The sequence below is a fragment of the Xenopus laevis genome, chromosome 3L (genome assembly GCF_017654675.1).
Source record: "Xenopus laevis strain J_2021 chromosome 3L, Xenopus_laevis_v10.1, whole genome shotgun sequence".
Lineage (NCBI taxonomy): Eukaryota > Metazoa > Chordata > Amphibia > Anura > Pipidae > Xenopus > Xenopus laevis.
Window position 1 is genome coordinate 95880238 of NC_054375.1, and position 27807 is coordinate 95908044.

The following is a 27807-nucleotide window of genomic DNA, read 5'->3' on the forward strand; positions in this document are numbered from 1 at the left end:
CAGTACTAACAATGGGCGATGTTCGCGTGCCTTCAAAGGCACCCGATCAAAATTTTCCATCCAGCCCGATCGACTAGCCGACCGATAGCCAAGTCTTCTGCCGATATCGGTCTGCTTGTTTCTCACCATACACACACCGAATATCGTCCGAAAATTAGTTTCGTACCACATTATTTGTGCGTCTATGGCCTTTGGCGAGGAGCAGTGACCCATAGCAACCAAGATGTTTACGTTTAAACAGGTGACCAGTTAATGCTACCTGCTGATTGGTTGCTATGGGTTACTGCTGCCTGGCAAACTTTGTGCATTTTACTACATAATCCAAAAACCTTTTAAGGTTTAATTGATAAAAGATGTTCTGATGGCGGCAGGTACTACTCCCAACTAGGAAAGTCTGTTTTTGTTATTTTGGTTCCCTGCCACAAATAGGAAATATAAATGACTTCTTAGAAACTATTGGGAGCTGAGGTGGCTGAGAAGGAATTAAAGCAACCAACACGAAAGAAACGTATTTTTACTTTTTATTGTCCTCTTAAAAAATGAAGGTGCGACCAGAGGAAAACCAAACGAGCGCATCTACCGCCAGTTACAAGGAGCTTCTATTGTGTAAAACTGCGCTATATATGCAATCTCTGCTCAAGATTCTCACGAGGCAGTTGCGTGACGCATAAGCGCGTTTACGCGTAGTCGTGACGCCATAGTCTCGCGTGATGAGATTAGTAGCGTCAGGGTCTTCTGTATGACAGGAGGCAGGAAGCTTCCAATTAACAGCTCTGCTGGAGGTGTAAGTAACTATCCGGGGCTGTGTTAGGAAAAGCGAGACTGTTGGGAATTATGCACTTGCTTGGATTAGACGCCCTCCCGTAAGTGAGCTGTAGACTTCGGAAGAGGATTTGGAACTTCCCCTGCAGCATATCCAATCCCCATGGAGCTTTACCGGGGCTTAAACTTCTGTGACACACAGAACGAGCAGTACAGAATCAGTGTGAGGAAAGCGTATGCAAGCATTTAAGCAACCGCCCTCCCTTCCCGAGTCTGCAGCTCTGACAGCAAGAGGCTGCTAATCCAAGTAAGTGCAGCACAGCCGTGACATCCTTTAGACCCCGGCGTCTGCCCCTATTGATGGAGGAGGTCGTTACTGCTGGTGGAGATGATCTGATGGGAGAAGAGCAGGTTGAGGGTAGTATCACCAGATCAGCTGAATGGAAGCCTTGGATGCAGGAGGCTGTGTGTCTAGCCAATGCAGTGGAAATTCCATTTGTTTGCTGCTATTTCAGCCCTGCTACCTGCAGTTCATTAATGGCATGCACGTGATCTGGTGCTCCCAAGAGCTTGCAGTCAGTTTTGTGGCCCTGAAAAGCTAAGTTCTTTTACATGCTGGGGACCCTACATGCACTACTTCTAGGGGGTCCCATGGGCTTTATTTGACTGTGTCAGTTCAATAAATATATATCTGTTATCTGACAGTTACAGCTTCACTTTGGCAGCAATGAGTAACTTGTGGCCCCCAGCTGTTGTCATTCTTGTCAACCATTAAAATAACTCATATAAACACAACATTTACTTTATCCTAAGGGTCCACTTGAATGGGATTTGCATATTGTCAGCATTAACAGAAATCTCCACATGAAATGTGTGTTATGTCTAGGGACGCACCGAATCCACTATTTTGGATTCGGCCGAACCCCCGAATCCTTTGGGAAAGATTCGGCCAAATACGGAACCGAATCCTAATTTGCATATTCAAATTAGGGGTAGGAAGGGGGAAACATTTTTTTACTTCCTTGTTTTGTGACAAAAAGTCCAGCAATTTCCCTCCCCGCCCCTAATTTGCATATGCAAATTAGGATTCGGTTCTGCCAGGCAGAAGTATTCGGCCGCATCGGTGCCGAATCCTGGATTCGGTGCATCCCTAGTTAATCCTTGTTTTACTGCAGTAAATTTTCTTTTTTTTTTTGCAGTAAGTTTCATAAGGAACCTTAAAAAAGTTATAGTAATAGCTTCCATGCAAAGCCGTGTTCTGAACATTTCAGTTCCTCTTGAAACTGATTATTATAATCTACAGTGGCTTCTGATTTATATTTATAGGTATAATTCTCAACATAAACTTAGAGACATTCAAAAACAAATTTATTTATACATACATAAATATGGGGTGAGTGAACATATAATAGCACATGCTGAGATGGGCATATGGGCAGTATCCAGACAGTCTAGCATCTCCTGTAGGTAAGAGAATGTGGTAGAGAAGGTAAACCAAAAGGACCATAACTTTACTTGAAATTCATACAGTAGCCCAATGCTTATTAATAGACCTACACACAGACACCTGTTTGGTATATTTTGTGTCCTTGACAAACTATTCATCTTGCTTTTACTGCATAAAGCATATACTAGCTTTACTGTAAAACTGGCTAAGGTATCTTTGCCCAGATTTCATTTATGGGTCTGAACTGCATTTCAACAGATGAAAACGTTTGATCCCCATTTTTAGGAGGAGGTTAATGAGCTGTTAATCTGTAGTTTTTATTCATCTGCAGTATTACAGTTGTTGTTGTTATTGCATTTTTTAATTATTTAGTTGTGTCTGCCTTCCTAAGATAATACATGTTGTATGTGTATATACACATACATAGTAGGGATTTTGTCTTACATTATATTTTCTTTTAACCTTTTAGACCAATCTACGGATATATTTTCTCTCTACCAGGAGAAAAGGCTGGCTGAATTATGAAAACCGTGTATTGTTGGAGGCAGCTTCTGTCATTATGACATATCCACAGTATGTATCCCTGACATTGTTGTTTATATCTCTAAGGGAAAAGTATAACCGTACTAATAGTAACATTTATTATAATGTATACTCGTGAAAGTATTTAAAGCTGTAAATGTAAATACTTTTTAAGGAAAAAGTGCAAACATTACTAAGCAAGACCATTAACAACTCAGCTGTCAGAACTTTCCAACCCCATTCCTAAGGACATTTACATGTCAGTGTAGCAGCCATCTTGAGGCACTTTGACTAACTCACCAGTCCTATTGGTAAGTCTGAGTGTGTAATGGCAAAATCAATGGCTGCCAGAATACTGTTGGTTTGTCTCTTGGTTTTTGTAGCAGCTTCCCATAAGAGTGCCTAACTTGTAGCATAATAGCTATGGGAGCAACAGTGATATAGTCATATAGTTCACACTGCAAGCTAAGGGGTGTCAGTATAATATTGTGAGAATTATAATATATGCATTGCCAAGCTTTTGCCGGAACTACCCCTCTACTAAGGCTGTTCTGTCTGCCATGTACTCCAAACCCTATATTATAAAAGAAACAAAGGCGTGTATTAACATTGGAGACAAACATCACCGGTGATGTTACCTATAGCAACCAATCCGATTTTTGATTTTGTTTTCTAAATTATAGGTGAGTGTTCAAATCTAATTGCTGATTGTTTGCTGTGGGCAAATGTTCAGCTCCAGTGTTAATAAATACGTCACTAAATAGCTAAGCGCCTAAAAGTTTCAAAAACCTTATCACTATGGAAGGGACATGTGGCCCCGAAACGTTTGATCTCATGTAAGGTTGAAGCACCATGTAATAAATTTGGAATCACCCTGCAACATTTAAGGTACTGGCTGTTCATTTGTTTCTGGATTGTTAACTGGCGTGTGGCTAGGCCAGTGCTAATGCCTGAAGGTTTATTCCAGAACCTCCAAGTAAATGTCCAAATATAAATATCTAAAAGGAAGAGTAAAAAAAATATAATAGTGCAATAACATCTATATAAAATAAAGTTAAAGAAAGAGAGACCAATTTTGAATTGTTCAGTATAAAAATAAAAACTGGGTAAATAGATAGGCTGTGCAAAATAAAACATGTTTCTAATATATTTAGGCAAAAATGTAATGTATAAAGGCTGGAGTGACTGGATGTGTAACATAATAGCCAGAACACTACTTCCTGCTTTTCAGCTCTCTTGGTTTACACTGACTGGTTACATTGGTTACCAGAGAGTAACCAATCAGAGGCTTGAGGGGGGCCACATGGGTCATATCTGTTGCTTTTGAATCTGAACTGAATGCTGAGGATCAATTGCAAACTCACTGAACAGAAATGTGTCATATCTGTTGCTTTTGAATCTTAGATGAATTGTGACGCCAGGGGTCGGGGCCATGGCGTAGATGGGAGTGTCTGTGACATCAGGGCTGGGGCTATGTTGCGGCGAATGGCAAATCGCAGTGTCAATCAAAGAAATCCTGCCCGGTTTTCCTTATTTGGAAAACTGGGCAGGAAATTTTGACCCGGGCAGCCCTTCAAAATACCAGGCTGCCCGGGTCAAAACTAGACAGATGGCAACCCTAGTTACAAGTGTGAACAATGCAGGGATTGCCAATGGATAAGAGGTCTTTCGGTAATTTGGATCTCCATACCTTAAATTTACTAGGTACATTTTCAAGTTCTAGCAACTTTTTGCAGGAATCAAATCCTAGAATTCATTCATCTTTAAAGTTGTTGACAACATGATGTAAATGTTTTATTTTTTGGTTCTGTATTCAGTTAGGGATTTTGAGATTCATCTGAATCAAGAAATTGTGTGTCCTTAGTGTATTTGGATTATTTATTGCAGCATTAAAGAGTGCATTTAAGGTTAATAAATGCTGCTGGTGACATGTACAGGTACTTGTAAAAGAACTTTTTCAGAACAAGAGTTTGTTTGCTCATCCACAGCCAGAGAATACTGGATTTAACCTGCCCTGGGAACTGTGGTTAGCAACACCTAGATATCCCCATTCTGCCCGTGACTGGATATTTCTATGTCAGTAGATCCCTAGTCATAATTACATAGACAACTTTTGTTATTGTATATCTTTTCTGTGTGAGATGTGGGTTTGGCTGCAAAGTAAACTTAAAATGAGGTCTGTACGGCTGATTTTGTGGATGTTTCTAACTGCGTGGTTGTACATATTTGGCCTTTACAAAAGCAACTAGTACTAAAGCATTTGTTTTTGCACATAGTTTTCTAATTTGTGAGTGATGTTATTTTTTTATTTTTTTCTGTTTTTTAATTACTATTCTTATTTTATTTTTGCAAATAATTTTTTGGTAACTGCAAATATAATTTTTTTCTAATATGTTAAAAATTTTGGTTTTCTTCTTCCACCTCCCATTTTAAGAAACACTCAGAAAACTGGGGAACTCTTAACACTCTCCCAAGTCCAGAAAATATGCTCCAAAACTGGGATTATGTTAAATGTGGGTGTGGAATGTTGGATAAGGATAGGGATAGGACAGTCTTCTAAAATTAGAGATTGTGAAATTATATACTTGTCAAAATTATTATTATTTAGCGATCTTTTCGTATATTTAGTCAATGGCAAGGGAACGTTTTTTAAGACAAACTACATACCATTTGTCATAGGATTTATATACCCGCTAATGCAGTTTTAGAGACAAAACTCCCTGTGATGACATCATAGTAAACTAGTTATATTATTAAAGAAGAGCTAATCCCTAAAAATGAATATGGCTAGAAATTCCATATTTTATATATTGAATTTATTCATCCAGCTTAAAGGAGAAGGAAAGTCTAAAAACAACATTATCTCAAAAACCTAGCCTTAATATAGTCAGAAACATGTTTCCCTAACTCACCGTCCTGTTGCTTAGTTTGCCTATGAAATGGCAAAGTCGTGTCACTGAATGCAGTACCTGTTCCAAGCCTGTGAAGCTTCCCTTTCTCCCTGAACAGAGATTTCCCCGGGCAAAGACATGCGCACTTCACAGCAGAGAGCTCCATTCTTCTCATTCTTCGTTTGCATACTGAGCTTGAACGTGCAGAAATGCTTGACGCCGTTAGCCCCACCCACTTAATCCACGTTTGCATCGTAACTTTTTCCATTGAAGCTAACCTCCCCTCTATGTTTCAAGTGGTTTGCTGTGTAGTAAGCGCAGACATGTGGGAGTTATTTAATAGCAGGAGCCTAAAATGAAAGGTAGAATTACGATCTCCACACAATGCGCAGCAGCTTTGATGGTGTGTCAACCGAAGTGAAAAAAAAAATGAACGCATGCGCAATGTGGAGGAGCTGCGGGGGGGGGGAAGTGACATCACCGATTTGAAAATGGCACCGGCAATCTCCTGCATAAAGAAGACACTTATAAGACGCGTAACTTCTAAATAGATCTGAATAGAGAAGCGCTAATACAGCGACTCAGGAGGCACATGTATGTTAAATCTTTTAGTGCCATTTTTGTTGAGAACCTTTCCTTTACTTTAAAGGTTCAGCATCTCTGTAGTATTAAAGATCCAGGCCTTCAGAATTGTCACAGGAGTTTCTCATCTTGAATTCTGTTAGGAGTGTCTATGACATGCACATGCTCAGTGTGCTCAAACCAGCTGTTGCAAAGCTAAGCTTAGGGGTCTTCACAAATCATCAAGTAGAAAATGAGGTTTGTCTGTCATATAAGCTGATGCTCCAGCTCTGATTATTAAATTCGGGCTGGCACAGAAGCCCAAAACATAATGTACAACATTTCTGCCCTACTTCTTTAGTTAAGTCTTAGTTCTCCTCTAAGTTTAGACAGTTTTGTAGGGTTGCCTGTAGGTCTCAATATATACATGGTTATATGGGTACAAAATGAAATGACCTGAGACAAAGCAAGCTTAATGCCCAGTTGGGAGGAAACTAGGCTCTAATGGACTCCTGGATAATATTGCAGTACTTACTGTTGTGAAGTACAGCACTCGACATACTATCAGCTCCAGGTGCAGAACCTAGTAATGTACAGGATTAACTGATCTCAACTCCAATCCTAGAGGAAGAGACCAATGAACAATTATACTTAGAAAATCCTGTTAGGACCCAGTCCTAAAGGGAAACTCACATTGAGACTGACCATCTCATATCCCTATAGCGAACTATACTAAGAGGAAGAAAATCCTGCTAAGACCCAGTCCTAAAAGGGAACTCACACTGAGACTGACCATCTCATATCCCTATGGCGAATTATATGAAGAGGAAGAAAATCCTGCTAGGACCCAGTCCTAAAAGGGAACTCACCCTGAGACAGACCATCTCACATCACTAGCCAGAGGTGGATAGTGTCAACCAATTATAGGACCAACATACAGAACTTATTTGTGAAGAGGTGTACGCAGAACAGATTGAAATGCATCACAATTGGAATATACTGGTTATCCTAAGCAGGTATCCAAGTCTCTAAAAATATAACATAGAGAACTTACAGTTCTGTGCAAGAATACATTATAAACCAAACTGTTACTTGTGAACAGAACCTTCCACCTCCCACGCCCATCCGCAAAAATACAGGGGTGCAGGGTCACACACCATTGCCACTGGACGCTTTTAGGCAGGCCAGGAGGGCACACGGATGGGGGGACAGGCACTTGCCGCTGGATGCCATACAGACAGCCAGGAAGACACATGGGATCAAGCATACTGTAACAGCTTTGTCCTACCTTTTCCAGCTGAACAGCGCTGAAGGTCCCAAATATGAGGTAATGTGCAGGGGAAAAGATCTCATGGATCAAAAAACCCCAGTCCCTAGGTGCCATTTCCGGTCACCTAATGCTTTCCCAAGGTTAAAAAGCAAAAATATTGCTTTCAATGGAGCAAGGAAAGCAGAAGGAAAAAAGACGACGTGGAGGGGGTGGGGGTGGCTTTTAAAGCTTAGGGGAGGGTCCTTCTGATGGGGCAGGGGGGCGGGGATATCCCGGTGAGTTCTGATATGGAGTATGTCCAGGGAAAAAGGTTTTATTACTCGACAGCTTCATTTAAAATTTTTCCGGTTGGGGAAAAAAGACTGAAGTGAAAAGCAAATAATAAGCTACACAGAATAAAGAACGTTTTTGGGGATGATTCATTCACCCAATATTTTTTACTGAGCAGTAATGTTGGTTGATATTCTGTAAAAAGATTTAATGATTTACTTTTCACACTCAAGTAATTCTTGCAGCATGGAAACCTGTTATCCAGAAAGCTCCAAATTACAGGAAGGCCATCTCCCAATGATTATATTTTAATCAAATAATTGTCATTTTTAAAAATGATTTCCTTTTTTTCTGTAATAAAATCCTTGTAGCTTGTGCTTGATTCCAATGAAGATATAATTCCTTATTGGTGGCAAAATAATCCTATTGGATTTATTGAATGTGTAAATGATTTTTAGTAGACTTAAAGTAAGGTGATCCAAATTATGGAAAGATCCTTTATTTGGTAAATTCCAGGTCCTGAGCATTCTGGATCACATGTCCCATACCTGTTGTGGCACAGTGTCTGAGAAAACACTAGAAAGTAGGTACAAATCTCCCAGAATGTCCCATGATACCCAGCATATGAGGAGAATAATAGAAGCTGGTGAATCAGCATGTGATATAATGAATGCAGGTGTGGTGAGTGATGTCACCAGCCGTGGAAGAGTTGCTATCCAGGGATGTGGGAAATAGAAAGTCTGGGTAAGGTACATGCTAAGTGAGAAGTTGTGTGAAAACACATTTGGAAAAACCAAGGCTGTATGGATTAATTGTCCTAAATTGGCTAAGAGTTTGCAGTAAAGAGCAAGACCTGTGCAGACAGACTACATGTGGAACAGGCTGTTCTGGCTAATAAACAAGAACTGTCAATTACTGTTACTTTTGTTACACATTTTTACAAGTCACTTCTCTCTTAAAGGAGAAGGAAAGGTTAAAACTAAGTAAGCCTTATCAGAAAGGTCCATCTAAATATACCAGTAAACCCCCAAAGTAATGCTGCTCTGAGTCCCCTGTCAAAAGAAACACTGCATTTCTTTCCTTCTATTGTGTACTCATGGGCTTCTGTATCAGACTTCCTGTTTTCAGCATAAACCTCATTGCCCTGGGCAAGAGCATGCTCAGTTTGCTCCTCTTCCCCCACCCCTCCCTTCTCTGCTGTAATCTGAGCCCAGAGCAGGGAGAGACTCAGGCAGGAAGTGATGTCACACCACATTAATACTGCAGCTCCTATCCTAAACAAACAGAGCGTTTCTAGAGCTTTTTACTCAGGTATGGCAAAACATTTTACAGAATAAATATAGCATTCTAGCTTGCACTATTGCAGCTAATCTATTGGCAATAAAATGCCTCCGTATCTTTCCTTCTCCTTTAAAAACTCTGTTTTGAATAAAAAATATGTATTTCTTTTTAAAATACCTTTTTAAAATACCTTGATGTTGTTGCTTTTCTATGTACAAGTGGATGCTGCTTTACAAGCTATTGCTAAGGCTAACATTTGAGTGAATTCCCACACTCTTTAATGTTTGAACATACAGCATTGTGTATACAAGCAGTGCTGTATAAATAAAAATATACACATGTTCAAAAAATTAGTGGAGATTGCAAAAGTGCTCTGGTTCATTGCATGCGGCATCCATAGAATCTTTTTTTCAAATGCTGCTAACAATGTTAATCTGTTGGCTAATTATGCACAAGTTTGGTATCTTGCCTTGCCTTATTTTCATTTTAAATAGTATCGGTAATGAAAGAAGATTATAGGGCTAATTGGAATTGTATTAAATCATGTAGATGACAAAACATTATCGTACTGCTTTAAAGTGCTTTAATAAATTACCGGCAATGTTTAATCCAAGTGTATTTTCTTATCCTTAGGTCTAGCTGGCTGAAGCCTTGCTGTGGTAGAAGAGCCACGATGTGGCACATGTTTCTGCTAAGTGCTGGTTTAAACAGCTTTTTGATGGCCTGTGTGATTCTGGTGGTCATTCTATTGACAATGGAGCTACTGATAGACACAAAGCTGCTACAATGTAAGTAAATTTGGTGATCGGTGTTTAGCATGTACAGGTAAGTGCTCTTGGTATAGTTACAGGTGAGTTGATGTGCTTTGTGGCATGTAGTAAGGCAGACACCTACCTGGCTATTGACTGCTGTCTTCTTCAGTGGGTCTGGATTTGCGTGAAATAGTAATGTGCAGGTCAGCCTGAAACCGTTGATTTGGGCTGACATTCACACAAGATTTGTGTGTCACAGGTAGGTTCTGATCGAACTCTTCTTTCCACCTCTCCCACCTGCAAGCTTACTACTATTGCCCCACTTCTGCCTCTGGTAGCCTCTATTTATAGAGGGTTGACTGCTCCGCCCCATCCCTTTGTGATGTCAGAGATGCGGTGGGTCGGGTGCAGTTCTGGACTGGGAGTCAAAATAGGCCCTGGCTTTCCAAGTAGAAAGAGGCTCAAATAGTCCTCCACCAGCCCACTAAATACTGACTGTCTATGGGACCTTACAGCAGCCCCTCTGGCATTTGCCAGAACCCACAGATTGCCAGTCTGGGCCTGGTGGGGTGCGGGTCTACAAATAGAGGTGTTAGGTCGGATTGGGTACGTGTTGAGAGTGATCAGGTGCGAGTCGATAGTAAGGATAGCCTCTAAAGATTCTTTTAACAAAAGGTGAAAGTGGCTTAACTGAGTATAGATTTGTTATAAACTGATGCATAGGCTGTGTGGTGGGTCTGGAAAAGGATTCCATTATATGATGTATGTGTCTACATGAGGTGTCACAACATCAAGAGATCTATCATATTTATTGCTTATATGGTCTCATGTATGTTGTAACTGAAATGTTATATTTGTAACTGAACTATAAATGAGTGCTATGCCCACATGTTAAGCAAATACTTTCCTGTTTAACAGCCAAAGTTATTCAAAGTGTCTGGGAGTCCACAAAGAATAGCAGCACTATGGGCAAATGTATTTATTCCGGAGTGGTGATTTTCCACGTGACCAAGTTTGAATTATGTGATTGCAGCCCTATGACACTAATGATTTATTCCAAAGCCCCGTGTTCCTTTATCCTTAATCATAAGCAATAAAGAGAGAGAGAAAACTGTATCATACTTCTCTACTCCACAAAGTGTGGAACAAATACAGAAACAACAGGCTTCACCTCGGGTGCATAATGGCTGCAATGCATAAAGGTGGGCTTGGGGATTGACTTATTTTTTTTCTTTTACAGTTTCAAGTGCATCTCAGTGTTCAGGAATCATCCACTGGATTAGTTTAGCAATCCTGTCAATGTTTTTTGTGGAGGTAAGGAAATCCAACAATTCTTACAACTAGTAGTAAGAAATCAGAGTACTTTCTTTCTCTACCAATATGATTCTGTTTTTCGAGGTATTGAGGCTTACTTTTATTGGGGGGTCAAAGGAAGTTAAGGTGATAAAAATATTGCCTTAATGGAATATTTATTTGCAGTGATAATCGTCTTTATACTTTTATGAAAAATCCATATTCAGAAGTAAACCGTACAATGTATGTCTACTCTTAAGTAACGAGTTTTTCTCTTTTTAATTAGACTGTCCTAAGGATCGTTATACTGGGTATATGGGATTATATTGAAAACAAAGTTGAAGTGAGTACCTATCTGTGGTCTTCTGAATTTAAAGCACAAGCAATTTTTATTTGATGTATGCTTATCAATAGAAATTTTGCCTTATAGTTAGTGAAATATAAAATAAAGTCAATACAGTGGTTAAAGGGAAACTATACCCAAACATTGCAGGTTTTCACATAATGCTGTCTTTCAATAAAGCCTTTTCTAGTAGATAACAATTGGTGGTTACATAATTCTATTTAAAGATTAGAGGACTGCTGGGGTAAAGAGCTTACTGAAGCTTATTAACCATGTCACGTTGACCAATGGCATTTTGTTGTATATGTTCAGCTAGTGACGGTTAAAAGTGGTTAAGAATTGCAGATTATATTGAATCTCCTGTGATAGCTTTCCTACAGTGCCCTTACAGCTGTTTGCAGCTTCTGGCTCTGAACCACTGGCATTGCATGAATAAAATCATGAGTTTGTCCTATGTATGTGCCTAAAGCTAGCTAGGAACATAATAATGAGAACAATGTGCTAATATTACTGTACTGTGTTTGTAACAGGTGTTTGATGGGGCAGTAATTGTTCTCTCATTGGCTCCTATGGTTGCCTCCACTGTTGCCAATGGTCCCAGCAGCCCTTGGGACGCTATCAGTCTCTTCATCTCCTTGCGCATTTGGAGAATCAAACGAATTATTGATGGTATGTATGTATGTACAAATTACACATGAAATGCATTTTTTTTTAATTAAAACATCCATAGCTGTTATAAAGGTGTTTAAACTTTTCATTCTGCAAATTTCACTGCCCACATGTACAAATGTTGTATTAATGACAGTGCTCACAAAGTGGCGCCTGCCTGCTTGCTGTGATGGGGAATTTCAAGACTGAAGGAAACAAGAATTAAATCATATAGTGTAGGTAAAATTTATTTTCCTTGACAAACAAAATAGAAGGTGACAGATCTTAAGCCATGTCTTCTCCTTAAATATCAAGTAACCTTGGGTGGTAGGCCTTATGGGGGAGAAAAGAACTGTGATTGAAAAAATTCTGAGTACAGAATTAAAAGTATGGGTAATGAAGAATCATAATGAGTGGCCAACCATTGGGCAAACGTTTGGATGTCACGGCAGACTAACAAAAGGGCAATCATTTAGGAGTATTAACCTTGGAAAGCAAGTTGCAGGTAAAATTTAGTCCATGCGAATAATGTACTGTATATTGAAGTAATAGAATTTTTAATAAATAAGGTTAAAGTAATTTACGACAGGCCAGACCGAATATATTGCAATATATGGACAAACAATCCCTGTTTTGTTTAAAGGGGAGGGCATTTTTAGTAGCTTAATGCACAAAATGTTGTAATATCCTTAATATAATGATAATGGGTTGAGTGCAGAGGACCTCTGTCTACATGAACTATGTGCTCACACCCTCATTGTACCCCCGCCTAATGATTTAAAGTTGTTTCGTGGTGAGCACATCTTTCCCTTGTTTGTTATAATTTATACAGGAGTGGTCAACTCTATGTTGTAGCTCCACCCTTTCCAGCTAAAGTCAGGTGATCCCAGTGGTGGCCAAAAAAAGGGCAGTTTTAACCTTGAAAGCAGCAAATAAGTTGCAGGTAAAACTAAGTCCCTGTGTTAGAGTCCTGCGTGGAACCAATTTCTAAGACCCGAACTCGCAACCAGCAGCCCGCGATCCGAACCGCAACCCACATATTTTGCCACTTTGATCTGCTACCCGACCCAGACCCGTCACTGCCTTATCGGCAACGCAACCCGCCGACCACCATCATTAAGTGATGGTGCTGCAAACCGGAAGTGACGTTATCAAAAGTGGGCGGGACAGAAACAAGTTTTGTAAAACTTTGAAAGGAGTAAAATATAGACAATATTACATAAAAGAAGACATTTAGATGCGACCCTCGGGTATACCCGCAACTGAAACTCCTCCCCTCATTCTGCAGGGTGCCTGCTTTTTTTGCAGGTAACCCGTGGGTACCCGACCCGCTGCAGGACTCTACACTGTGTAAAATGTATAATGGAGCAGTAGAATTCTTAATAAATTAGGTTAAAGTCGGTGTAGGACTGGCCATACCAGGGATGACTTTGACGTAGTTGGCCAGCTTAAATATATTGCAATATATGGACAAACAATTACTGTTTTGTTTAAAGGGGAGGGTGTTCCTTAATTGCTTAAAGAAGTTTACCTTCCAACACTTTTTTCCAGTTCAGTTGGTTTCAGATAGTTCACCAGAAATACATTTTTCCAATCTCTTTCTATTTTCTATTTGTGACCATTGTTCTAATATTGAAGTGTAAGTCTAATTTTTCATCTTTCTAAAGCAGCTCGGGGGGGGGGGGGTCACTGACTCTGTAAACTGTTCTAAATTGATACATTTAGTTGATACATTTCTTATCTTTGTCCCTGCTGAGCAGAATCCCTTAGTTTCATTAAAGGCAGCTTTTGAAATTACTACATTTCTCAACAGCATCTGTGGAGTATCAGCAATCATTCATCTAAATGTTGCAAAATTTGTAACAGTTCAGAATCAGCACCTGAATTACTGAGCTGTCAGATTCAAACCCCAGAGACAGGGACATTAAATTTTAAACTTCTATTTTGAAAAAAAATACAAAAATGGAGAGTATTTTAAAAAAGTCTTTATTTCTGGGGAATAATCGGAAAAAAAAATTGAATGGAAAAATTGTTTGGAAGGTCAACAACCCCTTTAATGCACAAAGTTCAAAGAGCTTCTTGTTTATGTATAAATGCTGCACCCCCACTTAATGGTTTAAAATTGCTTAGTGTTGAGCATAACTTCCATTTCCATCATAAAATCTCTAGAAATAAACAGCATGTGAGCAAGCAAATTTCGTTTTTTTGCCTCTGTTTTTCCTGTAGCTTATGTTTTACCAATGAAAGTAGAGATGGAGATTATGGTGCAGCAGTATGAGAAAACCAAACTCATCCAGGAGGAGCAGCTGGAACACCTAACACAAATGTGCCAAGAGCAAGCAGTAAGTTGAAAGAAATCCTTTTCATGTGTTAAGATACAAATTAACAGGAGTCACTAAAGGTTTTAACAGATACTCATTTTTCCTAAGATGCATGTGAAACCAGTGGTTCAGTCTCTTCCTAAACTTATAGGAGCAAAGAGAGAAATATGCACAGGAAAAGAGCAGAAATGTGATATTTTTTTTTTTAGAAGATGAGTTCAGTTTTGGAGAAAATTATTTCCTGCCACGTAGCCATCTATATCAGATAACAAGGATATTTCAAGAGATTCTACAGAAGGCTATCAGTACATCAGGTTGGAAGCAGCCATAGAAGTCTGAATAGGTTGTGGGGGTTATGTCAGCTACCCGGGTGCAGGTGCAGTTACTCATAACAGCATTACTTGTAATTGCAAATTATAAATGCAATCGCATTGGTTGCTATGGGTACATCAGTGCACTTTAGCACCTATCTTAGTTAATCAGACCTATTTTGGAGGTCAGTTTCAGGGGACTTGGAATAAAAACATTACATACGATTTATATAATGACTGTTCTATGACTTCCAATGAATGTTACAAAGCAAATACTCTGAAGAAGGCATGTTCAAACACCAAGCATTTTCTCTACCAGTGTATTTCAGCTAGCTGAGAAGCACCCATAACTGCCTCTACAATCTCCTATTCATTTGCATGGAAACCATCTGATAGTGCCAGTACTGGCTCCTTTTAAACCATTAGATTATATTGTTGCTGTCAGCTGTCCCATTCATGTTCATGGGAAGCGGAATGGTACTTTCTGGCTTTTGTCTCTGTCTCTATGAGGAATTTTCCATGTCCCAGAACTTATGTGGACCTGTTTTATACACAAGATATATCTTGCATGTACGGCCCAAGTGGATTAGGTATGAATTTTATATAGACATATATTTTTTGACTGACCTTAATGTACCAGCCCAGAGGTTCAGCAGTCCTATAACAGTAAAGATCCAAGTTCCCCATCTTCTTATCTTGATAGAACATATTTTGAGTGCCAGTGGCACTGCACATGCTCATTGTGCTCTTGGGCTGTGATGAGAAATCAGATAAGAAATCATCATCCAAATGTTACCAAAAAGTGAGGTTAGATTTGGCATGGAAGCTGATGCTGCTATGCTGATTAAAACACTTTCCACATTAGGAACATGTCACTATTCCTTTGATAAGCACATCCTGAAATGGACAAGACTCACCGCAGTGTGGGCAGGCTTCAAGTCAGATTAGGGCACAACTTTGTGATGAATGGTGGATTGGAAGCGTGGCTTAAATTGTACCTATTTTTAGGTAAATTTTTAGATAAAGAAGCAAATAGATTCCGCCTGTGTATTGCTGTCATTACTGTAAAATAGCATTTCTGTCCAATCATTGATATATCTACAATCACTCCTAGATCTGAATTCATTTAAAATTCCCTAGTAAGTTTCAACCCAAACTCTTGTTTATTCTATGTGTAATAAAGCACAGGGCTGCTGTACAACGTCCTTCCTTTATTCAAAAATGCTGCTGGTCTTTTCTGAATGCAGTTCAGATACAGCGCCGGGTTGCCACCCGGCCTGTAATAACCGGCCTAGCCGGTAAAATACCTGCCAAAGCCTGTATTACAAATTTACCGGCAATGTAGCTGCCGGTAAATTTGTAATACGCTTAAAAAGACTCCTCGTCCTGCCCCCAATCCCCTGGAACTTAACTTTTCTTTTGCATCTTGAAGTGTCTGTGGGCGCACCTGCCCCGTTTGACGTTACGACCGGTCCCTTTGTGTCCCCACCCCCCACCAGCCGGTAAAGAATTTTAGAAAACGTGGCAACCCTAGATACAGCGCCGGGTTAAAGGACCAGTCATTTTTTTTTTAACAATTAGTTTGTATATAATGAAAAAAAACACCAAGACATATTTAACTTTAATATCACAAAGTCTTTATTAAAAAATACCAAAAAAATACCTCTTCAGAAAAGGCTACAGGGCGATGATCCATTGCGCGGTGCTTGATTTCTCCTCCCTGCCTTCTATAGGAGATAGCCAGGGAGGAGAAATCGAACGCCGCACGATAGATCGTCGCCCTGTCGCCTTTTCTGAAGAGGAGCGCAAACGGAATTTCGGGAGTTAATTTTTTAATAAAGACTTTGTGATTTTAAAGTTAAATATGTCTTGTTTTTTTTTTTTTCGTTATATACAAACTAATTTTTAAAGAAAAAATGTTGACGTTACTGGTCCTTTAAGTCTTAGCTGCTTCTGATACAGTTGTTTTGTTCTTATCAGCAGATGGCAGCAACTGCTCTTTGTTCAGAAATCAGTTTCAGATTAACGCATAGTTATAGGATTAGATTTAGCTTTATATTTCAAATATAGTGCAGTTGCTGAAATATTTGCAGTACTACAGTTTATTTGTAAATTTTCAGCTAATATCAGTATGAACACAGGACCTAGTTGTCAACTGTATAGCAACCTACTGTCAGGGCATTGTAATGAGAGAGTGCTCAGAGGGCCCTGTTAGAGTGCAAAAGTGTAAGTGGTCTGAATTCTGTTCACTTTCTGAATCACATTGGTAGGAAAGACTGGCAGCTCCCACATACCTGCCCATTGCTGGCATAATCATCTGGATCAGTGTCTTGGCATGTGCCCATGTCTTGGATGGCCTATTGATTTCTCAAGTGACCTACTGATCCCCCTGGCAAGCACAGTTGTGGGCAGCAGCAAATCGTTTTGTTTCAGTAGTCAGACGTGGAAATTTCTAAACAAATACAATGTAAATAGTCAGAATGCTGTAGAGGGTCTTGAAATGTAATGATAATGTATTACAGGTATAATTATATTTTATAATGTTTTAATATAATTGTATTTATTAATAAAATAAATGTACAGTATCTACAGTTATCTCTTTCCTTTCTAGAATAGATGAAAATTTACTATGTTACATTGGACTGTTTTAAGCAACTTTTCAGTTAGTATTTATTTTTTTATGGTTTTTCAAATGAATTGCCTTCCTATTCCAATCCTTCTGGGCTGCAGCTAAAAGTTATTTGTGGTCAATTAGTCCCGAAATACCTAGAGACGCTGCAAAGTGCTTTCGATAGTAATTTACTACCTCCATCATTTACAGAGGCCCTCATAGTTGTCATCCCTAAAACGGGTAAAGATACAACTCGCTGCTCTTCATACCGCCCTATATCTCTCCTAAATACAGATGCTAAAATCCTGGCTAAGGTCCTCACTTCCCGCCTCCAACAGGTAGTCCCTGACCTTATCCACCCTGATCAATCTGGCTTTATGCCAGGACGCTCCACTAACATCAACCTCCGCAGACTCTTTACCAACCTGCAGATCGCCCATACTGAAACAGGCACCAGAGTAGTAGCCTCCCTAGACTCTGCTAAGGCTTTTGATTCGGTGGAGTGGGATTACCTATGGGAGGTTTTAGCCCGTTTCGGACTTGGCCCTAGATGCATATCCTGGATCAAACTTCTCTACAAGAACCCCACGGCACGCGTGAGAGTTAATGGCCATATTTCCCCCCCTTTCTTACTAACAAGGGGAACTCAGCAGGGTTGCCCCCTTTCCCCAATTCTATTTGCCCTTGCAATAGAACCACTAGCAATACTGACCAGACAGTCTCCTTTAATCAAGGGTTTAACCTACGGGACTATTCAGGAAAAAATCTCCCTTTTTGCAGATGACCTCCTTATATATTTGGCAGATCCCAATGATTCTCTTACGGCCCTCCTGGACCTGGTCAACCGCTTTGGCTCATTCTCTGGACTACGAGTTAACTGGGAAAAATCAGTTTTATTCCCCATTGACCCTGACCAACCTCGATCTCTACCACAAGAGACCCCTCTCGAATGGGCCACCCAATTCAAGTACCTAGGAGTGATAGTCCATGCAGATCTCACAAAATACACTACCTTAAACCTCGACCCTATTTTAGTTAATCTGACCAATACCTTAAATCGATGGACTAAACTCCCTCTGTCTCTCTGGGGTAGAGTAAATGTCATTAAAATGATTTACCACCCCAAAATTCTCTACCTACTCCATAATGCGCCAATATATATCCCCAAAAAATACTTTAAAAGTATAAACCAAATCGTGATCCCCTTCCTCTGGAACAATAAAACACCCAGAATCGCTTGGTCAAAGCTGTGTGCACCATGCGACGTGGGAGGTCTGGCCCTCCCCAACTTCCATTGGTATTTCATAGCTTCACAAGTATATTACCTCCACTGGTGCTTTAACCCTGACCCATATAACCCAAACTCGCAGTTACAAGCTCTTTTACTATCCTCGTGGGAAGGTCTCCGCAATTTTCCCTATAGGAGTCCCAGGGATTCTGGCCCATTACCGACGACACTGACTACCCCACAGAAGGGCTGGCTGATAGCTCTCAAAATTTTGGGCCGTTCACCACCCCTCCTATCCCCTCACCTCCCCCTCTGGGGGAATTCCTATCTAAATCACTTTAGATCCTTGCAACACTCTGTTTTCTGGCCAAGGCAAGGCATTAAATGCTTGAAGGACCTCCTTGAGAATCATACCTTTGTCACCCTTTGCACACTACAACAAAAGTGCCAGCCAACACATATTCCATTATTTAAGTACCTACAATTACGACATGCCTTCCACTCCCAATTTAACAGTCTTACTCCCCAGCAATCCTGTCTAGTCATAGAAGAAATTCTTCATGATCCCAACCCAGCAAAGCTGGTGTCCCGGCTCTACCAGCAATTCCTTTTATCCGGCCCCAAACCTTTTCGATCAGCACAAGACTGGTGGAATACCAAAATTGTAGGCCTTGAGCAGGATAGCTGGGACGAAGCAACAGATCACATATACACTGGCCTGATATCATTGAAAGACAAACTACTACAATATAAAATTATGCATCATATTTACATAACTCCCACACGACTCAAACTGATGGGCCGGATCCCCTGCGACTCCTGTCCCAGGTGTCACCAACAAGCTGCGGATTTCTTCCATTTAATCTGGGAATGCCACTACATATTGAGCTTTTGGACACAAGTCGTAAACTTTCTAGCGGACAATCTTGACTTTCCGAGAATAATTTCACCTACAGTTTGCCTTTTGGGGGTCCTAGAAGAGATAATCCCAGCTAAGTATACTCGAATCTCTTTTCGTATCCTACTCTTTTATGCGAAAAAAACTGTAGCCCTTCACTGGATGGGTCACCTTTCACCCTCTCTTAATGCTTGGATACAACTGGTTAACAAAGCAGTACCCCTATATAAGCTCACCTACGAAGTTAGGGGAACACCAACAAAATTTGGTAAAATTTGGGGATTGTGGAATGACATTGACCCGACCCCTCTATAGCAAGTCTTAACCAAGTCCATCTCCTATTATGGAATCCTTCATGGTTAGCTATCCTACATATCCTCGAAGGTCCCAACCTAGCCTTCAGATGTAAAGTTCACCTGAGTTTGATAGTGTCCATCTCAACTGCTCGATCACTGTATTGTGTTATGCTTGGTGATAGCCTGTGCCATGTTTTCATCCTGCCAAACTTGTACAGTTTAGTCTGCGAGTGTACTTATTTGTTGTATGTCTGATTGTTGTGTGTTTAAAAAAAGAAATAAATCTTACCTTTAAAAAAAAAAAAAAGTTATTTGTGGTTGTTGGAGACAGTGGCCCTGGCAACCAAAAACAGATTGACTGTTAGACTTGGTTGTTATGAAAAATAAGCCCTGGCAACCAGATACAAATTCCAAGCCTGACAGCTGTTCTACAAGACAAGTATACAATCAAAAAACCCAGCCCCCCAAAAAATAAAGACCAGTGTCAGCTTGTTGATGATACTAAATTGTGCAGAACTATAGGTTCCATGCAGGGTGCTGCCACTTTGTTACTGCCGGGTGATGTTGTGATGGCTGATTCAGTTAATGCCTTTAAGAATGGCTTTGGTGATTTCTTGGATAGACATAATATCAAAGGCTATTGTGATACTAAACTCTATAGTTAGTATAGATATGGGTATATAGAATTCATCTGAGAGTAGGGAGGGGTGTGTGTATGGATGCTGGGTTTTCATTTGGAGGGGTTGAACTTGATGGACTTTGTCTTTTTTCAACCCGATTTAACTATATAACTATGTTGTTTCATACCACTATATCATACTAACAAGGGTTTCCATGGGTGGGATGCCATTATAAACTCCTAATGCTGAAGACCATTATGGTTGCTGTTCTGTGACATGAGCCAATGCACAAAGGAGTCGCTATGGGCACGACTTGTCAGAAATGTCAATATTGGACATCCCCAGGATTAACATTATCAGGGAAAACCTTTTATATTTGCTTGTAGCACAGAGAGAGCTAACTCTAGACTATGTTGACAATAGGTATTTTGTGTATTGAGCATAATTCTGCAATCCATTCTGTGCAGATGTGTCCTTTTTAAATGAAGAATTTAATTTATTTAAGAATTTTTTCAACTTGGAATTTTTATGTGGGGGTATAGGAAATGCAAAGCAATGTCTGCATGGGTATTAGACTTTATTAAAAATACGAACACTAAGGCTTTATTGGATACAAAAGGGAGGCCTATAACTATTGAATAAAGAATACAAATAGACTGGAAATGGAGAATAATTTAACTACTGAAATTAAGCCATTTGTAAATGTATCCTGTAGTGTATCTAGCAGGCAGGAGGTGATGGTTTGTCCTTTATGGTGTCCAACAATGGTAAAGGCACAAATGTTTCCACTTCTTTTAAAAGATCATTGAAGAAGCCTTTACTCAGGTAACGGACTCTGTAAGGATCAAGCTAATAGTCATTTTCTTTCTGTCTTTCCAGTTTGAGATTAGACAGCTGAGGGCTCATCTTGCACAACAGGACTTGGATCTGGTTGCAGAGAGAGAAAGAGCTCTAAAAATCCCCCATGAACTCCAGAAACAAAATGATCGATTCAAAGTGATCACAAACAGAGACTCGGATGATGATGCTACCGAGAACATTGCAGAGCTACCTCATGGTAAGTATTCCATTTCCAATATTCAACCCCTAGAAAATGTGATAAGCCAAGTGTTGTATATGTAAATAAAGTGTTAAAGGAATTGTTCAGTATAAAAATAAAAACTGTGTAAATAGATAGGCTGTGCAAAATAAAAAATGTTTCTAATATAGTTAGTTAGCCAAAAATGTAATGTATAAAGGCTGGAGTTATTTGATGTATAACATGTCAGTCAGGACTCTACTTCCTGCTTTTCAGCTCTCTTGGTTTACACTGACTGGTTACCCTGGTTACCAGGCAGTAACCAATCAGAGACTTGAGGGGGGGCCACATGGGTCATATCTGTTGCTTTTGAATCTGAACTGAATGCTGAGGATCAATTACAAACTCACTGAACAGAAATGTACCATGTGGCCCCCCTTCAAGTCGCTGACTAACTCAGAGTTATAGAGCTGAAAAGCAGGAAGTTGGATTCTGGCTGTTTTATTAGATATCTGTTCACTCCAGCCTTTATATATTACATTTTTGCCTAACTAACTATATTAGAAACATATTTTATTTTGCACAGCCTATCTATTTACCCAGTTTTTATTTTCACACTGAACTATTCCTTTAATTTATCGCTGTAAGAGCCACAAGGCTGATAGGGCAAGAGCGGGTTGGTTTAGTGGGATTGGGTGGAAAGTGACGTAAAAGAAGGATTAGGCAAACAATTTAGCAGTCTGGCTGGGTGATACAAGAGCATTTGTTGGGTTACACGGGACTACGTGTTGGTTTAGATACAGTAGGTTAGAATGGAGCACCTGCTGAGCTAGATGTTGCACATATTGGGTTATAGGGTGGTATCTGAGTGTTGTGCATTGGTTTAATTAAAACAATGATGAGAGAAGAAAATCTCACAAACATTAGTAGGTGCAATGAAGTCCTAAAGTAGGGAGAGAACATTGTGTAAAGCAGGATTAATTCCCCTTTACACATGTACTACACTAGAATACCTGTACTGTGCAGATTTCATTAGGCAATAGTAGTAGGAAGAGGCATGTGTCTTGTTGCAAAGTGGGATATTTGGTATATTTATTTAAATTACTACAGAAATAGGGTTTTAGGTTGATTCAGTAGAAAAAATGTTAATTATTTGATTAAAATGGAGTCTGTGCAAGATGACCTTCCCCTAATGCTTAACTTTGGGGATCCAGGTAATGGATCCATGAGCTGTTTTATGCAATATATTTTTATAGAGGGCAGCAATGTTTGGGGGTATCGTTTTCCTTTAATCACAACATTTTGTGTATAAAGAGTTGTGTTAGTTTTGCTCAGTCCAGCTGCTGTGCTACCAAATGGAACGGGTGTTTGTGCGGCTATTTGTGGTCAGATAATATTTAGCATGAATTATAGATAAGAACAATGATGGGATTGAACATTAGATAGGCGAGCCTTTGTGCATGAGTCAAACAGCCCTCAGCTACACTCAGGCTCTTCTAAGCTCTCCCATTAGCACTAGCCCTCCCCTAACTGCAGGCTATCTGGCCTCAACATGGCCAAAAAAGCTTTTAAACCTCAACCAAGACCAACAGATCAGGCTTATTTTGTCTTCCTGTCAACTTTGATTGTTGTCTTCAGGATACATGAGAGTTACAGGCAGCTGAGTCTGGGTGGTACACAGTGGGGAAAATGTTCAACAATTACCTGCAAACCACAGAGTGCTGTAGCGACACTTCTTTTCCCAGTGGCCAGTCATACATCTGGCTCTCAGGGAGTCACAAACATGATTCGAATATGACTGCAATAAGTGCTGTAGCACCTCCAAATTCACAAATACCGGTATGGGATCCATTATCCGGAAACCTGTTATCCAAAAAGCTCCAAATTACAAGAACTTTGTGTCTTATAGAGTCCGTTTTATCCAAATTTTTAAAAATGTTTTTTTTCTCTGTAATAATAAAACAGTAGCTTGTACTTGATCCCAACTAAGATATAATCAATCCTTATTGGAAGCAAAACCAGCCTATTGGGTTTAGTTCATGTTTATATGATTTTCTAGCAGACTTAAGGTATGAAGATCTATAATTATCTGGAAAACACAGGGTTCCAAGCATTCTGCATAACAGGTCTCATACAAGTAGAACCCAATTTATTTAGACTTGTGTATTCATTGGTTGCTACTTATACAGCTTGAACCTTTTCCCTAACAGAACTGGTTTTATTTTCAGCTGCTACAGATGCTTAACTTATAAAGTCCCTATGTGTATGCTGTAAATGGTTTACATCTTATATATGTCTAACATCCCTCCCTCTTTCCTTCTTGTACTTTCCCACCAGGGAACAAGCGACACTAGACACATTCTCATGTGGGCTGCACCATTGGTGGGGTGGGGGTGGTGTGTGTGTGTTTTGTCTCTATAATGTAACCAGCTTGCAGTGGTATAAAATTGCAGCCTGCATGGAGATAGAGACCCCTCCAAGTTGTATTCATCGAGTTATACTGGCACATTAAATAACTGTGAATGCTTGCCCCCTTTTTTATTCTGTTATTCCTAGACATGGCCATATGAAAAGTGCAGCACCAGGAATGCCAAGAGAACTTTATCAGTTGTACCCAGTAGCACTAAGGACTAGGATTTAGATTTTTAAACTGTGTACATCACATTTTGAAGGTGATGGTGGCATTTACCTTTAATGTTACAGAAGAAAAAGTGTTTGTATCACTTTTGGTTTCCAAGTAATTGTTTGTGCACCATAATGCAGTATACTCCCAACTTTATGTAACATCTGGCCGGTACTTTTGTTTTTCAGAAGTCATTACGAAGGACGACATGAACAATTACATCACACAGTATTATAATGAACCCAGCAGTGGTAAGGTTTATGGCTGTATTTGTACTTAGTGTATAGTGTGTATGACAATATAAAGATTAACCTAGACACCAGCTGTCTATACAGACTTTTAACATTTCTACATTTTTTTAAAATTAAGATTCAGTTTTGTAACTTGAACATAACGATAAGGATTTTATACAATCGACATTATTGTTACATATTAAACCATCGTTACCTGGCCTTGGGGAGCAATGATATTGCATAATTATTGTATAAATTATAGATTTAACCTTACATTAGTAATGTCCCTCTGCTATACTTGGCAGAGGGTTGTGGCCATAAACGCACAGATAATATCGTACAAAACAAATTTTCATACGATATTTGGTGCGTGTATGGTGGGAAAAGAGCCGTCAATATCAGTAGAAGACTTGGACTTGGCTTGTCGATGGGACTGGACAGAAAATGTTGATCGGGTGCTTTTAAAGGCACCTAAACATCGTCCATTGTTAGTGATGTATCATCAGATACAGGTAGAATTCTATAGTTTCTACCTGTACATCTGACAATTCAGCGAATGATCTTTCTTGGAAAGATCTTCTCCAAGAAAGATGGTAATTGTTACATCTATTTCCACCTTTAGTATCAGGTGCTGCACAACTGGCAACATTTATACTGGGGGAGTTGACTGAAGCAAGCAAACATGTTAAGTTCTAACTTGTATCCACAGTAGAATTCATAATGCTCTCACGTGTAGCGTTTTCTGCATGTGGTTTTAGTTTGGGCCACTGAGGGCATTAACCATTCACCCAGTGAGGTATAAGCAGGTCATTTAAAGGGGGTCGTTTTAAATACTCTTGCCTATTGATGAAGTTTTTATGAAGTGGCTGGGTAGACCCAAATTGGAGAAAATTTTAATCTTTAAAAGTCTTTTTAACGTATCCAAAGGTAACAGACTTCGATTACTACTGAAGGGCTACAATGTGATTAAACACTTGAATCCCCTGGATCCTGAATTTTTTTTTTTTACCGTTTTCCATAGAGAAACGCAGCTCTCTGATTAAGACACAGGATGTTGTGACTGCTTATGTGCTCAGTTGAAAACAACAACTGTGAATACCATTCCAAGCACCTAACAGAAGTATAGAATACGCACATTGCCTATAGCAGAGGCGCAGACACTTTCACTTTTTCCTTTCTAAGCAGCGATCTCTTTGTAGCCTATATGTTTGCATTCAGCAGTGCATTTTCCATATTGTCTAGCAATCTTAATGCAGTTTGGAATAGAGAGAATATTCTCTGGTTTCTGAGAAGGCATATGTAATAGGGATGCACCGTATCCAGTATTCGGTTCGGGATTCGGCCTTTTTGAGCAGGATTCGGATTTGGCCGAACTGAACTGAATCCGAATATGCATATGCAAATTAGGGGAGGGGAGAGAAATCACGTAACTTTTTGTCACAAAACAAGGAAGTAAAAAATGTTTTCCCACAACTAATTTGCATATGCAAATTAGGATTTGGTTCGGTATTCGGCCTAATCTTTCAAGAAGGATTCGGGGGTTCGGCCGAATCCAAAATAGTGGAGTCGGTACATCCCTAATATGTAACGTATATAAATTCTTATCTGTGTGCAGAAAGTGGCATTCCTGGCACGTGCATTTTCACTACGGCTGCCATCGATGTTCATCACCACCCTAACATTTCCTCTGACCTCTACTCCAACGAAGTACAACTCAACCCAGAACAGAACAGCAGCTCTGGCAGTGTGACGTCAGGGAGCGTCTCCCGATCCCCTGAAAGCTCCGAAACATTAGCCCAGAGCATCAGCAGTCAGGTGTTTTGCTCATCTACAGACTTCAGTACCAGGGAAGAGTCCACTGATTATTGTCCTTTGGCCCAAACTGTCAGACACACCGTGAATAATGTAGCAGACAAGGAACTCCTATCATCTTTTTCTGAAGACACATCTTTAATTCACAAGAGGCTGGATCCAGCCAACCTTCATCTGAGCAAACCTGCAGCCTTATTAAGCTCATCTAGCCCTAAACACATAGCTGGAATAAACATCAGTAACCGGGTGACCCAGGAGGGATTTGGAACATTCCATGATAAAGCAAAGTTACCCATTAATCTTCACCTTCTAGAAAGTAAATAAACAGAATTACATTGCAACATGATGCAAAAGTCCCTCATCCGATTTTAATACTGATTCTTATAGGCAATAGGTTCCTGTTTAGGCTTGTGCAGTAAATTAAGGGTTGCTGCTCCCGCACTGTGAAACAAAGCAAAGCTGCATTTCAGAGCTCTTCCTCACTAGACAGATTACTTTGGCAGTTCAGGTTCTCATTCTCAGGAGATAAAGATTTCGCATAAACGATCACTTGTCTGATCGCATATTTAGGGCTCAATTTACTAACAATCCACCTATGTGATTTAACATCCATTACCAGGAAAAAAGTAATGGCTTTTCTAAATGAGAAACAGGCGCTATGTCTGTTGCTTTCATTTTTTTTATGCTACTGCAGCTTTATACACCCCCCATATCTGTTACCATGCATAGAAATAGTCTTTACTCTGAATTCTGCATGATTACATATAGATTATCTATTTGTACCTTAGCAGGTGTTTTGGGGGGTCCTAAACTGCCCCCAGTATATATACACACACACACACACACACCAACCATCATTTACTTTTTATCCAGGGATACTGAACACCATGCTGCCATCTTCCCAGGCATCCTTGTCCTTTAAAGGAGAATTCAACCTGTAACATAAAAAAACCCTACCTCACCCCCCCCCCCCAGCCTACCTGACTTTTACTTACCCCTTGGTGCAGATTCTGTCCTCAGGAGTTAACGGCAGCCATCTTCTTTTCTTAGTTAAACTTCAGAAGCAGATCGTCGTTTTCAGCGCAAGCGCAGTTGGAGTAATATTCCCGGTCCCAAACAACTGCGCATGTGCTGAAAGTCATAAAAATGTCCGAAAATGTTTCTAGCTTTGGCCCTGTAAGTATTGCACACCCAGGGTGGGAGAGCCTGAGCTTCCTTGTCTTGTGCACCTGTACCTTCTACCCAGGCCTGGGAGAGTATTCTGTAGGCAGATCAGGAATTCCCAAACAGGGGGCTTCCTATAGACATGAAATCTCTATACATGATGCCGCCTCGATGCTGAAGCTGGATATAAAGATTCTTAGTTTAGCCACGTAACTAATAGGGGTCTTGGCTGCTTCCGAGTGTCAGTTTTACAACTGTGTCACATCGTGAATACCACCCCCCACATCCACTTGGGAATCAGCAGGAGCAAAACAAAGATGTGCAGCTTATGTCCCACTGTAAAGCCGTGCCTCTGAGAACATATAAGCAATGGGAGATACGTTGTGTTTGGTAAATATGGCCCTTTACTATTTGCATGTTTAGGATTATTGGGAGGACAATACAGGGTCCACCCCTGGAATATAAGAACGAGGGGTTGTTTCTGCATAGTCACACTGTTTACCAAGCTGCTTTCATATATTTCAGTATAAAGCAACGAGTAGATATTTTATACAAATGCTGCTATATTTTTGAATGCACAAACCATTTTGGCAGTATTTGGTAAATGCAAATAAATGATCATGTGCAAGATG

At 39.9% G+C, this 27807-nt stretch overlaps 1 protein-coding gene across 3 annotated transcripts; it reads left to right on the forward strand.

Moving 5' to 3' along the window:
* The first annotated feature begins 638 nt into the window (after nucleotides 1–638).
* On the forward strand, nucleotides 639–27807 carry tmem266.L (transmembrane protein 266 L homeolog). 3 transcript variants are annotated; one of them, XM_018252855.2, is made up of 10 exons: nucleotides 639–784; nucleotides 2679–2782; nucleotides 9638–9792; nucleotides 10997–11070; nucleotides 11336–11392; nucleotides 11923–12061; nucleotides 14267–14382; nucleotides 21205–21382; nucleotides 24155–24217; nucleotides 25815–27807. In XM_018252855.2, the coding sequence occupies exons 1-10, from the start codon at nucleotides 740–742 to the stop codon at nucleotides 26333–26335; spliced, it is 1452 nt and encodes a 483-aa protein (XP_018108344.1). In that variant the 5' UTR covers nucleotides 639–739; the 3' UTR covers nucleotides 26336–27807. The 3 variants fall into 3 exon arrangements, with proteins under 3 accessions (XP_018108344.1, XP_018108345.1, XP_041442576.1); XM_018252856.2 differs by lacking the exon at nucleotides 639–784 and adding an exon at nucleotides 802–1069; XM_041586642.1 differs by lacking the exon at nucleotides 639–784 and adding an exon at nucleotides 1112–1180.

Excerpts from the sequence above, each read along its gene's own strand:
- tmem266.L (XM_018252855.2), top strand. The coding sequence starts at position 740 with ATGACAGGAGGCAGGAAGCTTCCAATTAACAGCTCTGCTGGAGGT. Across the intron at positions 12,062-14,266 it reads AATCAAACGAATTATTGATG|CTTATGTTTTACCAATGAAA; the intron begins GTATGTATGTAT and ends TTTTTCCTGTAG. Across the intron at positions 24,218-25,814 it reads TTATAATGAACCCAGCAGTG|AAAGTGGCATTCCTGGCACG; the intron begins GTAAGGTTTATG and ends ATCTGTGTGCAG.